This window comes from Saccostrea cucullata, unplaced genomic scaffold (genome assembly GCF_032062105.1).
Source record: "Saccostrea cucullata isolate Sc308-1 unplaced genomic scaffold, CSIRO_AGI_Scuc_v1 ctg3975, whole genome shotgun sequence".
In the NCBI taxonomy this organism is placed as follows: domain Eukaryota; kingdom Metazoa; phylum Mollusca; class Bivalvia; order Ostreida; family Ostreidae; genus Saccostrea; species Saccostrea cuccullata.
This window is the reverse complement of record NW_026937966.1, coordinates 60,354-75,121: the sequence shown is the minus strand read 5'-3', so window position 1 is coordinate 75,121 and position 14,768 is coordinate 60,354. Positions and strand designations below refer to the sequence as shown.

Here is a 14,768-nt window from a genome sequence, read left to right as displayed (position 1 = left end):
TGACCTCTGGTTCCGCTACTGATGTATAATATAAGGTGTCCCCTGGTCTCCCTACTGATGTACAATATAAGATGCCCTCAGGTCACCCTACTGATGTACAATATAAGATGCCCTCAGGTCACCCTACTGATGTACAATATAAGGTGACCCATGGTCCCCCTACTGATGCACAATATAAGGTGACCTCTGGTCTCCCTACTGATGTACAATATAAGGTGACCTCTTGTCCCCCAACTGATGTACAATATAAGGTGTCCTCTGGTCCCCTTCTGATGTACAATATACGGTAACTTCTGGTTCCCCTACTGATGTACAATATAAGATGACCTCTGGTCCTCCTACTGATGTACAATATAAGGTGACCTCTGGTCCCCCTACTGATGTCCCCTACTGATGTATAATATAAGGTTACCTATGGTCCCCCTACTGATGTACAATATGAGGTGACCCCTGGTCTCCCTACTGATGTACAATATAAGCTGTCCTCTGGTCCCCTTCTGATGTACAACATACGGTGACTTCTGGTCCCCCTACTGATGTACAATATAAGATGACCTCTGGTCCTCCTACTGATGTACAATAGAAGGTGGCCTCTTGTCCCCCATATGATGTAGAATAGAAGATGATATCTGGTCTCCCTTTTGATGTACAATATAAGTTGACCTATGGTCGCCCTGAAGATGTACAATTTGAAGTGACCTCTGTACATGTTAAATTTTTGTTACCTCTGGTATCTGCATAAAGATTATGGGAACAAGCGGAAGTCTCATTTTGTACATCAATAAGGATTTCATACTTCACAAGTTGTAGTATATAAATGAGACGAAGGTAATCTTATATTGTACATTATTACGATGTGACTGAAAGTTGTAAATAGGCAATAATTTAAAATAATGGTATATGTAAAATTATTTTTCAAATCCTCTCCAAAAAAGTTGCGATCCTAATTTTTGGACAGGGAAAACTGTTCAATTTCTCCGAATTCTCTAAATGCATGTAATTGGAATTTGGAGGATTAGTCAACTTGCTGTCTTCAAATACCGTATATGTATCCCAAAAGTAAATAACAATTGGTGCATTTTTTAAAGTTTTATTTCCTTTTTTTTTAAATGTAGTTTTGATTGGTTTATGAATTTGATGTGTGAATTCCAGGGAAAGGGGAGGAGAACTCCATGCAGCCCTAAACTTCGCAATACAGGGGTACATCTTCTTTGTAAGATAAATAAAATCAGGGATTGACTAAAAAGTGTTAAAGTGATGAGGTCGCATAATGACGACAAAGGAGACATTAAATAATTTATTAACAAATAATTATTCCATTATGTTAAAGGGTCGGTGATAAGTCCGAGCGAAATGAAGAGGTAGGGGTGTTAGGGGGCAAGATCCTCCTCCTCCCCCTGCTTGTTAGAGATTTGCGAATGCAGAGACTGGACGTCGTTTACTCCGAGTCGCTTACTATTAGTAAGGAGATAGAGGTTAGGCACTGTGTTATATAGATACTATAACCTTACATGGAATTAATAAAATCATAGGGGAGACCACAGGTCACCCAACATAACCCATAAATGTTAAAGCTCTTATATATCATATGTCTTATAATATTGCAGTTAATGTTACTCAGCAACCCCCACCCCACCCCCTCTATCTTTTCTAATACCCATTAGATGGTTATTCCTTTGACAAAAATAAATTTTCTGGGTTTTTTTTTACACTGTAAAGGCTTCACAGTATTACGATTTGTTCTATTTCCACTTTACATTTGCAACGCACTACATTTTGTAGCGGAGTAAACAGGCCCGATAGTCGTGACCTTAGGTCCTAGTTGAGCGTACGTTTTATCCTTCTGCTTAGTAACGAGGGAGAATATTGCCTGTGTACACTTTGTTGTGGAAAATATGCTCGGGTTTGTTCTTCATGAGTTATACATGTAAGAGATAAATTTAATTTTTCGAAGGTGATTTCACGCAATGTCAACAAATATCAACAAAGGATTATTTTTTGTGTGACCTAACAAAAATTATTTTTTTTAACTTTTGAATTTTGATATCTTTAAAAAGAAAAAGACTTTGGGGATATAATTTGACAAAAGTTGAAATAATTTATGGACAATTATTTTTTTAAAAGAAAAACAAATATATATTTTTAGCGATTAGAATCGGACCAAGCGGCTTTAAGAAAACTGGTAAAGTGATGTGATTCAAACCTGTTTTTCATAGAATAAATCTTACAATTGCTTTACGATTGGATTACATAAAGCCCAGATTTCCATAATTCTAATTTCTTTGAATCGAATAGTCTTAAAGATCAACTTTGAAATATCATGTGATGCTAAATGATAACCAAAGGTAAAAATAAATTTACAATATCAATATATTAAAATTTCGAAGTTATATTGTTATAAGTAATATTCTCTTTTCATTATCATTTTTATTTAAATTTAAATTCTACAAGATCTTATTTAAATGCATTCAACATTCTTTGATCCTATACAATACAACATTCATTATACTCGGGCTAAGATTAACAGCTTTCCTTGGCCTGAAAAGAGGCTATCGAAATCACTGTTGGGTGATATCTTAGATGGTTCAAACAGCAGATTTATTTTCTAAGCCTCCGTTTTAGCAAGCAAGGAAGACAAGACTTTTAAAAAGTATATATGAATACTGTTTGAAACTAAATTGATTCAGATAAAACATAAGCAAGCATTAAATTCACATCCTGAGAAAATGTTCCAGATCATATATAAATAGACGATTCATTCATTCTGAAATTCAGTTTATACATACAATCCCATAAACAATACAATTAATTTAAACAAAAAAAAAATCACTTATCAGACACTCAATGTTTTCATCTCTTTCACACACACATTTCAAGCTTTCAACTACAATGAAAATCATACATTTGATTCCCAACTTTCATTCATTTTTCCTCTATAAGTTGTTTCCTCAGTCTTTCCTTTCACTCAGTTTTTCCTCTATAACTTGTTTCCTCATCCTTACAAGATGTCCTTCCTGGATAGTTTTTGTTCCCTTCTCGTCAGTTTTGGCACGCTCCTCAAATAGTTCGGGAAACATTGGTCGTAAAATAGAATCCCTGAAACGATTTTAAAATCCGTATCAATATCAGTAGATATTAAAGAACTAAAATCTTTTATGATCAAATCAAAACTACCAAACAATGTTAGTCTCTCAGGAAAGGCTCAGTTTAAGATATATGAATCATGCATTATACCAATTTTAACTTGTGCTTCTGAAATATGGATAAGTGATTTTAAGAAAATTACAAAAGACTTTGATAAAACTCCATTTGAAAAAATTCAAAATTTCATCTTGAAAGACATTTTAGGGGTCCATAATAAAGCTTCTAATTTAGCAGTTAGATTAGAATTTGGTGCACTTCCCATTATTTTCAGAGTTTATAAATTATTATTTAGATATTATTATAGATTTAAAAAACTTGTTGCAGATCAAGAGAATTCAAATTTACTTTTACAACATGCATATTTAGAAGATGAACAAGAGGCCCATGGGCCACATCGCTCACCTGAGAAGCTTTGACCATTCTGTTCTTTACCAGATTTCCCCCTTGTTATTCATAATGCATCCCCACCCTACCCCACTGATCATAATTTAGACATTTTGAAATCTACACTACCCCATGATCCTTCCATGGGCACATATGTTTCAGCTTTTTTGGCCCAGTGGTTCCTGAGAAGAAGATTTTCAAAGATTTTTCCTATATATTTCTATGTAAAACTTTGATTTCCTATTATGGCCCCGCCCTTCCCCCGGGGGTCATGATTCCTACAATTTAGAATCTACACTACCCCAGAATGCTTCCACATAAGCTTCACTTTTTCTGGCCCAGTGGTTCTTGAGAAGAAGATTTTCAAAGATTTTTCCTATATATTTCTATAAAAAAAATTGGATTCCCCATTGTGGCCCCGCCCTTCCCCCGGGGGTCATTATTTGAACAATTTAGAATCTACATTATACCAGGATGCTTCCACATAAGTTTCAGCTTTTCTGGCCCAGTGGTTCTTGAGAAGAAGATTTTCAAAGATTTTTCCTATATATTTCTATGTAAAACTTTGATACCCCATTGTGGCCCCGCCCTTCCCCTGGGAGTCATGATTTGAACAATTTAGAATCTACACTACACCAGGATGCTTCCACATAAGTTTCAGCTTTTCTGGCCCAGTGGTTCTTGAGAAGAAGATTTTCAAAGATTTTTCCTATATATTTCGATATAAAACTTTGATTCCCTATTGTGGCCCCACCCTTCCCCCGGGGGTCATTATTTGAACAATTTAGAATCTACATTATACCAGGATGCTTCCACATAAGTTTCAGCTTTTCTGGCCCAGTGGTTCTTGAGAAGAAGATTTTCAAAGATTTTTCCTATGTATTTCTATAAAAAAATTGGATTCCCCATTGTGGCCCCACCCTTCCCCCGGAGGTCATTTTTTGAACAATTTAGAATCTACATTATACCAGGATGCTTCCACATAAGTTTCAGCTTTTCTGGCCCAGTGGTTCTTGAGAAGAAGATTTTCAAAGATTTTTCCTATATATTTCTATGTAAAACTTTGATACCCCATTGTGGCCCCGCCCTTCTCCCAGGGGTCATGATTTGAACAATTTAGAATCTACACTACACCAGGATGCTTCCACATAAGTTTCAGCTTTTCTGGCCCAGTGGTTCTTGAGAAGAAGATTTTCAAAGATTTTTCCTATATATTTCTATATAAAACTTTGATTCCCTATTGTGGCCCCACCCTTCCCCCGGGGGTCATTATTTGAATAATTTAGAATCTACATTATACCAGGATGCTTCCACATAAGTTTCAGCTTTACTGGCCCAGTGGTTCTTGAGAAGAAGATTTTTTAATGACCCAACCCTATTTTTGTCTTTTCTTGATTATCTCCCCTTGCGAGGGGATATGTCCCTTCATTTTAACAATTTAAATTCCCCTTCACCCAAGGATGCTTTGTACCAAGTTTGGTCAAAATTGGCCCAGTGGTTCTTGAGAAGAAGTCGAAAATGTGAAAAGTTTACATACAGACAGACGACGGACAGACGGACGGACAGACGGACAGACAGACGGACGGACGACGGACAAAATGTGATCAGAAAAGCTCACTTGAGCCTTCGGCTCAGGTGAGCTAAAAACTTGCAGGAAGTGGAAAAACATGTTGGCAAAACTGTATACATACTATACTTGATGAAGTTATTGGTTCAAATGCTAATGCATTATCAATAAATGATTTTGAAAATAATTTGAAAAAATATTTTGAGAATATAGTTTTTAAGGATATAATAAATATCAGAGAAAAAGGTAATGGCAAATTATCATTCTACAGCCAGTTAATAAGTCAAGGGAATCTAAACAAACTTGAAATTCAACCATACTTAAATTTTTCCATTTCCAAGAATCTTCGTTCTTTTTTGACTCGAATGAGAATAAGTGCTCACAAATTACAGATAGAGGTTGGCAGATATTGTAACCCAATTATACCAAGAGATGAAAGATTTTGTATTAATTGTAAAAATGTCGTTGAAGATGAACATCATTTTTTATTTGTATGTCCTCTATATAAACAACTAAGAAGTGAATTTTGTACACTTTTTAATAATACATGTATATCTTATAAAATTCTTAATCCAGCAGATGTTAATTCTACAAGAAATATTTGTAACTTCATACGTGATGCATGTAATATAAGAAAATCTATGTGACTATATTTTATATTTGTTTACTGTATGTATGACTTGCGCCACATGTGGTTTTTGTCAAATTGAATAAATAAAAATATAAAATCTTTTAAATATCAGAAAAATTATGTATTGAATTACTTGAATGGTTGTTATGATGTAGAAAATCATGACATTTGTGAATGGAAAAAAAAATCTTAAAGAATTATCAAAAAAAAAATATAATTTTTTTTTAATTAATTTGACATACTGATTTTGTCCTTTATTAAAAAAAGTTGTAAATATGTCTTGCATCCGAAAACTTCATGAAGTGTTTGGTACCAAAGATGTTTCTTTTCTACAGCCTGTAGGACGTATATAATTAGATAATTTAGTTTTAACATTGGTATTGTCAGTAGCTTTTGAATATATAGGCTTACATATATACAAGAAAAATAAATAATATCAGGTGTCAGGTTGATCCATTAGATAATTCCAATCCGTGTTTCACTCCATAGTTTACATGATGCCAAAATAATCCCGTATTTCCCGAAAACCTTTGTTTGATTTCCGGAATTAATACATTTCCGGAATTTTTTTTCCCAACTCAGAAGAAAAAACGAACATTGAATCGCATATTTTTCACACGATTTGTTACATATTTTATAGCAGTGACGAAGAATAACTTGTGTTCGTTTCGCCATTACAGTCTGCATTTAATTATATGGAAGAAATGGAGGTGAAACATACGGAAACAAACCGAGGGAATAAAGCTATTATCGTTGATGGTTATGTCTACCGGAAAATCAATACTCTAAAAAATGGTAACATTGTGTACATTTGTAGTGTGTCTAAAACTTGTAAAAAGTCTCTGACGACAGATTCTGATGGCTTTAATATAGTGAAATCAAGAAACCAACACAGCTGTAAAAACGAACCTAGCGAAAGAAAAGCCGAAGCGAGACAACTCCGAGTTCGTCTGAAAAAGCAAACCCAGGACTACATAAAAAGTCCTGCTGCTGTGGTGAAATCGGCATTATCAAGAGGTGAGGAAAGCAATCTGGAGGATAGAGATATTCGGAATGCTTCGATGGCTTTGTATAGACATCGTCGGAGGAACTTGGTAACAGTTATAGAAAGCATATCCCCTCCTCAAGTACAGATAGAGAGGGTAGATGGACATACAATCTCGCAAAACGGAGAGGTAAATATGTCGTTTACGACATAATTTTTATGTTTTTATTTAAAATTATAAGTACACCACTTATTTCCATATATTTTAATTTTCAAATAAAATAAGTAGAAGTACACACTACAGTTAATGTTCGGAGGGTCAGGGTCTGGGAATTCCTAGAGATGGGGTTATAGAATGCTCAGTCTCACCTGAAATGTTCAAGTAGCCTTTTTAGGGCTTATACTCACTAGACAGTAAATACCAGTGATACACTTTTATGATTTTATTTTTATTTTCCGAATAATTGAAGCTAATTAAATCCCATGTACTTTCATGTTTGTTTTCTTCTTTAACATGTTTAATGAAACAAGTCTGCCAAAAAAAGGAAAAACGTCAAGACTCCAAAGCTTTATTTTGTGTGTGTTCTGAGGGAAAGGGGGGATTTTTTTCTAATTACTTGTTGGTCAAGGACCATCTTCGCTAGCCAAGGGTTTCCGATCCGAAATCTACAACCCCCTGTCTAGCGAAGATGGTCAAGGACAGATTATTTTCAACTTTTTCAAGGATCTTTTTTTTATTCCCAAAAAAAATCTACCACCCCTTTCAGAACCAAATCATCGTCCTCTCATATAAGGGGTTAAATATTAGTCAACCTTTCGAGAGAGAAAACTTGGCATGTAACTAGGCCTAATGTGTAAATGTGTTGTACAGGGGAATACCTAATTGAAGACCTACAGGTAATTGAAGACCTAGAGAAGACCTACGGAAGACCTACAAAAATATGGGATATATACAGCAAAACTGATGAAATATTCTGATTAAGCATGTCCTAAATGTATTAAATACACAAAAAAGTTTTATAAAAAGAAGTTTTAAAGTGTATTTTTTAAGCTCGGTAAGGGGAACTATTTCTTCTCTTAGACGACCTACGGCAAGAACGATAACTCTGGCTGACTTGCCTTGTAAACAACAACACGCTCATTTATATTGTGAAGTTTATAGGAAGAATATGAATATGAAAAAAAAAATCCAAATGATTTTGTTTAGTTCTTCAATTATAAATTATGATAAAGAAATAATCTGGATTATGAATTTTGATCAAGTTAAAAATATAAATAATTATCATGATTATTTCATTTATCAAATTAATATTCTACTTAAAATCTATAGTTAATATTTAATAAATATTGTAATTCTTTTAATAAGTTTTATGGGATAAATATTAAATATTCAAGTTCAAATCATTGATATGCATGCTGTGGATTTGTCTCTATTAACCAATATCACTCTGAACTAATGGCTTCGATCTTCACTAATGTGTTGTATACACAGGCCCCCTGAGGATATATCCGTGTTTTGATTGCAATTATCAACACACCCCACTTCCTCTGATGAATGTTAATTTGCAGTCAACAGAGCAAAGATATTAAAAAAAATAATTATATTTATTACATATCTTAAAAATGATAGCAAGAATAAACAAATAAAATAATTGTGCATTTATTCAGAAGATATAACTAAAATGAATTACGTTTTGAATATTTTTTTTTAATTTTCAAAAATGGTCACTTTTCTTTTTTCAAAATAACACATTTATATGACACTCAGAAGAAAAATTTAATAACTTAAATGTAAATTTCTAGATAACATGCTGTATGCCAAGTAATACGTACTATAATATGAAACATTAGGTTTTATTATTATTTTTTTTTTTTTAACATTTTGAGACAAAATATATACAGTATATCAACCTTGAAGATACCCGGTATATCATTAATTAAATTGAAAAAAAATATATACTTTTTAAATTTGAATAAAATAATAAACATGCATGTTATCACACATAAGAAATGCATGCATATTTTGAATAAAAATTATGATGCTTTGACTCGGGGGAAAAAAGCTGAAGATTTTAAAAGTAATTGTGTCTGTGTTCTTTTTGAAAAATTACTTCAAATTCATTAAACTACAATTTTAAAATTTTCATTCTCTACATAAATGCAAATCTTATAAAACTTTCCAGGTGTTATTAATAACATTAGTAGGTATTATTAATAACAAGAACACAAATCATTCTATCACAGTGAATTTTATTTAATTATATAATGATCAACAGTTCAACCCTGAAAAAAATATTACACTATCTACTTACAAACACATAAAATACTGAATATAACTTAATTATATACATGTGTATGTACTTATAATGATTTTATGATTGATCATATGATAGTATTATAAATTATGTACAGTGTATATGTCTCTGCTTTGTAAAGTTTTAAAATTTTACTGATTTTAATAACTAAATATTTAAAAAAAAAAATAGAATTATATCTGACAGACTATTTCATTTTTTTTCATCTTTGATGTATTTATCTAAAATATCTCCAATTATTTTTTTCCGTCCTTAAATATCATTCATTTAATTATATTTGTCTGATAATTACATTTTCTTTATATGTTATGGTGAACAGCTGATTTGTTGTTTACGCGAGTTATCGTTCTTAACGTAGGTCGTCTGAGAGAAGAAATAGTTCCCCTTACCGAGCTTAAAAAATACACTTTAAAACTTCTTTTTATAAAATTTTTTGGTGTATTTTATATATTTAGGACATGCTCAATCAGAATATCTAATTAGTTTTGCTGTATATATCCCACATTTTTGTAGGTCTTCCGTAGGTCTTCTCTAGGTCTTCAATTACCTGTAGGTCTTCAATTAGGCAGGCCGGTTGTACAGTGTACTCTCTGTTAAAATAGCTTCACCATGCTCAACAGAGCTTTCAGTGGGTGGTTCAAGTATTAAAAAATGCTACAAAGCTTACTTATTAGCTAGTAGTCTGTTTAATCCTAAAAATCCGATGGCAACTGCTGCTGGCAACCAATAACCTCTCCATTTACCTAGTAACGAATCGGGCACCTTTGCTTTCGGCATACTTTAACTTTCACTTTCACTTCAGATATTTGGATTTTACTAAATAGCGAAGGGAACCTTATCAAAGGAAAATGAGTATTCTCGGTATTTAGTGGGTCATTTGCAATTATTAACACGAAAATCAATTTTCATATGTTAATTAAAATGCTATATATCATGAGATAAACACATTGCTTTTTTATCAATTCGGAAATATCTTCCACGTTTATAGTGTACTCGAATTTTTATAGTACGCCTTAACAATGATTGTCGACGATCAGCTGGTAAAAAAATGCTAAACATTTTCAGACTCATGTGACAGAAATATGCTGCTAGTTAAATCGTAGAGGCTAGTTTTCTTTTTTATTATGAATTATTACAAGTAATGAATTAGATTGTGATTTGCGGTATCATTTTTTCTGAATAATATCAATATTTAAGTGGGACATAACGATTTTGAAGAATAATACAGTCACAGACCTAGAGGCATATCGAGAGCAAGAAAAATTCCGCCAAACTTGTCTCGGTTTATTAAACAGACTATTTTATTCGGTATTTTATTAAGCAATACAGAATTAATCATTGATGTATCATGTAGATTGTGTTTTTCTTTCATTTTTAGGTAAAGTATACATTGTCTTATCTTTTAAGATGTTCTTGTTAATAAAAGAGTAAACCACGGTAAATCAAACCAAAGAGAAATGTCCAGGTTGAAATTGATAGCGTTCAAATACCAATATAAAAATAAACAGATTAAATGAGAGATTAAAAAAGTGTCATCTCTTATCTAGGTAAAAATGAGTAGTCTGGGAAGTATATTCAAGTACACAAACTGCCGCCTTATCAGAGGAAGTGACCTAATTACAGACGACCTCTGGGTCAGAGACGGAATCATTGTCAACCCAGAGGAGATCTTCTTCCAGGAACGACTCTCAGCAGACGTTGTCATAGACTGTGGAGGGGCCATCATATGTGCAGGATTCATTGATGTACAGATTAATGGTACCTTTTTCTCTTGAATTCTTGATTGTGCATACAATAGGTTTTTTTGAAGGGGGAGTCTGAAAGAATAGATTGCATTTTATTTAAATCTTTTATATTTGATCAAAAGAATTTAGCTATGAGTAGCTATTTACCGATTGTAGGGGATATATTTATAGACTAAATCCATTTTATTTTGATTTTCTTTAAGGAGCATTTGGTGAAGATTTTTCAAATACAGACAACATTGAGGACTGTGTATCAAAGGTTGCATCTGGAATTCTGGCACATGGAGTGACCTCATTCTGTCCCACCATTGTCACATCCAGTGGATCTACATACAAACAGGTTTATATTTAATTCTTTGGATTTTCACAAATCTTCAAAGGTTGGACTCCTGTGTTTACCCATTACATTCTGATAGTGTGCATGTTACTATGTATTTACACATGTACAGCTTCAAAAATAACATTTACTGGAATACTAGTATGCTTTAATTGAAAGGAAAATTGTTATTTCTACTCAGCAAATTAAAAAAGTATGATTGCATGAAGATTGTATTTTCAGGTTGTACCAAGAGTAAAGAAGAGAAATGGCAGTGAGGAAGGGGCAGGCATTTTGGGTGATTTAGATATATTTCTATCTTTTATATCATATGTTTAGTACTTAAAATTTTTCCAAAATATAGAATGTACCATTTAACACAATGGGTAATATTTATTTACCTGTACAAATACTTATGGTTCACTGTTTGGTATATGTTATTATTTGAAAATATCTATCTTTAAATTTAGTACTATTACATGTGTAAAGAAAACATGAGTTACCTGTAAAAATCCAGGACAACTTTTGGTATGTTTTAGTGTGTAAGATTCCTGTACAATAATTTTTGTTATCCTTTATGCTGCTGATTAAAATTCACACAAGCCATATCTGAATCCTTGAAGGTCTGCATTTGGAGGGTCCATTTATCAGTAAGGAGAAGAAAGGAGCACACGATGTGGATTTAATACAGACATTTAACAATGGAATATCTGATGTAACAAACATCTATGGAGAAGACCTGAGTAATGTTGCTATAGTAACACTGGCCCCCGAGCTGGAGAGGTCAGCAGAGGTTATCAGGGAACTAGTGTCCAGGGGAATTAAAGTTTCTGTTGGTTTGTCCATTTATTGTTGTTAATTATTGTCCTTTAATATCTGTGGTAAAATATGACTGCCAAAAACTTTCAAGTAACATAAGTTTGAATTTAAAATTGTGACAGATTTTTTTTTCTTCTCAAGACTCTTCTAATTCCTTTGCAAAGACATTTTTGTGTATTAATTACTAGTCTGTAAAAACTTTAATAATTGGACTGATTTCAGGACATTCTGTTGCAAACTTGATCCAGGGAGAAGAAGCAGTTAACAGTGGTGCTACTTTTATCACCCATTTGTTCAATGCTATGCTACCAGTGAGCAAACTTTACATATAATCAAGAACTGCTAACTCAATGAGATAATGAAAGTTATATTGTGGATCAAAAAGCTAATTTGTGTGTTTCTAATTATTAAAACATCACATTTGTTAGCCCAAATTCTTAGTGCTATTCATTCTTTTCTTTTGGTAGTTCCACCATCGTGACCCTGGTTTGATTGGCCTGTTGACCAGTAAACGGGTCCCCAGTGACGTTCCATTTTATGGTGTGATATCAGATGGCATCCACACCCATCCAGCAGCTCTCAGAATTGCTTACAGGTGAGCTGCATTACGAAGAAAAGATTATAAAAATCTATTAATTAAAACTGCTGTTATTAACTTATTTTGGCATTAAAATTTTCTTAACATCTTCTTGCATTGTTGTATTATTATATCCCTATATCCAGCCAAATATTTAGTGCATTTAGTACCATAATTATAATTGCTTATTACAGGGTTGACCAGAGGGGTATGGTGCTGGTGACAGATGCTATTTCAGCAATGGGGCTCCCTGAAGGGGAACACAGATTTGGCTCCCAGACAATGGAAATAAAGGGAAACAGAGCCGTCATCAAGGGCACCCAAACACTCTGTGGCAGGTAGGCATTTCACTGACCACACCTCTTAAAAATAAATTCTATATCTTTGAGAAAATTTTCAGATATACATGCAAGTTGTTTTTGTTAAAATAATATGTTCAGTACATGGCAATCAGTTTGCATGAAGTGTTATTTTTGTCATTTCAGCATAGCAACAATGGAAATGTGTGTCCAGCACCTCAGGAAATCCACAAGTATGATCATGATAATCTATACATGATTTATATTTAGTTTTAAAAGAAAGTATTAATTTAATATTTACAAAAATATTTACTCTAGGATTAACTGTATTTGAATGCATATAGGAACAACTGCTCTCGAACACAAACAACCTACAGTTTTTAGCATATGAAGAGGAAACGATATTTATAGTTTTACATTTATCAAAGGTTCTTTTTTTGACAGAATGTGGGACAGTTAGGGCTTTGGAAGCTGCCACCTTCCACCCCGCCCATTTTCTCGGAATCACTGACAGGAAAGGAACTCTGGACTTTGGGACTGATGCTGACTTTATATTATTAGACGACGATCTCAAAGTTTTATCAACTTACATAGGAGGGGAGCTTGTGTGGAGCAGACAGGATTCAGAATAATGTGTACAGAAAATAAATATCTGTATAGGAGTAACTTTTATCTGATATATGTATTACAATAGATAAAATATTATTTTTTTATTATTTGTATAAATGTCTACAGGTTTGCACTGCCTTATATATCGTTTAGTTATTTTTTTATGTTTATTATTTTGCTGGTGCTTTAAAGTAGGATTTTTGTTTTAAAAATCATATTTTTAAAAAAAAACGTATACATTAGTAGTCTTAGGTACAGCAAATGAAAAATGGTGAGCGTTGCTTTTGCTGTTTTCACTTCTATTATACCTCGTATTTGTATATTTTTTGTTAAAGACATACAATGTAAGTCAAAATACTTCTATCGCAGCACAGTTAAGGTTACAAATGGAAATATTGGCGATTTTTTAAGATAAAAAATACATACTTTATTAGGATGGGCGATTCTTTTCAGGAATTCACTGATATAAAAAAAAATGTAATGTGGTTTAAATCTACATGTTGGGGACATTTAGATTTTTTATTTAGACTTGTCATGTAATGTCGACGTCACATGACTTTGGCAATTATACTTGCAGTTTAGAGGTCATCTATAAATTTCAATATTGCAAGGGCATAACCAAGTTAAAAATCTTAGTTTATTTCATAATCCTTTTTAACACTGTATGTAGTTTGTGAAAAGTGCTGCGAACCTATATAGATTCCCTTTTTTAATTGGTAAAATTTAATTTGTTGGACGGCAGGTTGAATATTTTGCTGGTCAACTACATTAAATATAGCTATAATTAATTTATTTGCAAGATTTCATGAGGTTCGCAGCACTTTTCAAATATCTTAATGCTTCTTGAGTTTATGACTTTATGTGTAAAAACTTGACAAGATACATTGAGGGTATGCCCTTGCAATAAATCGATTTATTAGGGCCCTTCCATTACTTTTTCAATGAATCTGCATACAAACACACGACAGTATCGCTTGTCTGGAGAATGCACGTACAGTTTATAAATAGAATACTAAAATAGACATCGCATCCAAGTTAACGGCTTTTTATTTTACTGCAAATAATATTTTATTTGAGAACAAAAGACATTTTTCATTGTACAAAATGTGACTTGATCAGCCTCTCACTGTGTACAAACTGCGTCATTTTTCCGAGATGACGTCACATTGACAAGTGCATTGCGATCGATGCATCGCTTATATACTGTTGTGTGGGATTTAACAAACGACAAAACTGCATGTAATAGTAAGTTTGTATGTAGTATACAGCTATCCAGCTGTTTGAAATAGCAAATAATTCCATTTTGTGGTATTTTGAAGACCTTATATTATGTGTGACGTCATAGTAAACATTTCCCGTACAAATTAGGCCCCGCCT

General features: G+C 32.9%; 1 protein-coding gene across 2 annotated transcripts; it reads left to right on the top strand.

Moving 5' to 3' along the window:
• The first annotated feature begins 6,268 nt into the window (after nucleotides 1–6,268).
• On the top strand, nucleotides 6,269–13,510 carry LOC134249136 (N-acetylglucosamine-6-phosphate deacetylase-like). Of its 2 annotated transcripts, none has more exons than XM_062731489.1 (10): nucleotides 6,269–6,901; nucleotides 10,574–10,784; nucleotides 10,975–11,111; nucleotides 11,331–11,385; nucleotides 11,711–11,923; nucleotides 12,129–12,217; nucleotides 12,374–12,501; nucleotides 12,678–12,821; nucleotides 12,969–13,015; nucleotides 13,227–13,510. In XM_062731489.1, the coding sequence occupies exons 1-10, from the start codon at nucleotides 6,422–6,424 to the stop codon at nucleotides 13,412–13,414; spliced, it is 1,692 nt and encodes a 563-aa protein (XP_062587473.1). In that variant the 5' UTR covers nucleotides 6,269–6,421; the 3' UTR covers nucleotides 13,415–13,510. The 2 variants fall into 2 exon arrangements, with proteins under 2 accessions (XP_062587473.1, XP_062587474.1); XM_062731490.1 differs by lacking the exon at nucleotides 6,269–6,901 and adding an exon at nucleotides 10,322–10,334 and having other exon boundaries at nucleotides 13,227–13,493.
• The last annotated feature ends 1,258 nt before the right edge of the window (nucleotides 13,511–14,768 follow it).

Coding starts and splice junctions, on each gene's coding strand:
- LOC134249136 (XM_062731489.1), top strand. CDS start 6,422: ATGGAAGAAATGGAGGTGAAACATACGGAAACAAACCGAGGGAATAAA. Junction 10,785..10,974: donor CATTGATGTACAGATTAATG/GTACCTTTTTCT, acceptor ATTTTCTTTAAG/GAGCATTTGGTGAAGATTTT. Junction 11,924..12,128: donor GGGAATTAAAGTTTCTGTTG/GTTTGTCCATTT, acceptor GACTGATTTCAG/GACATTCTGTTGCAAACTTG.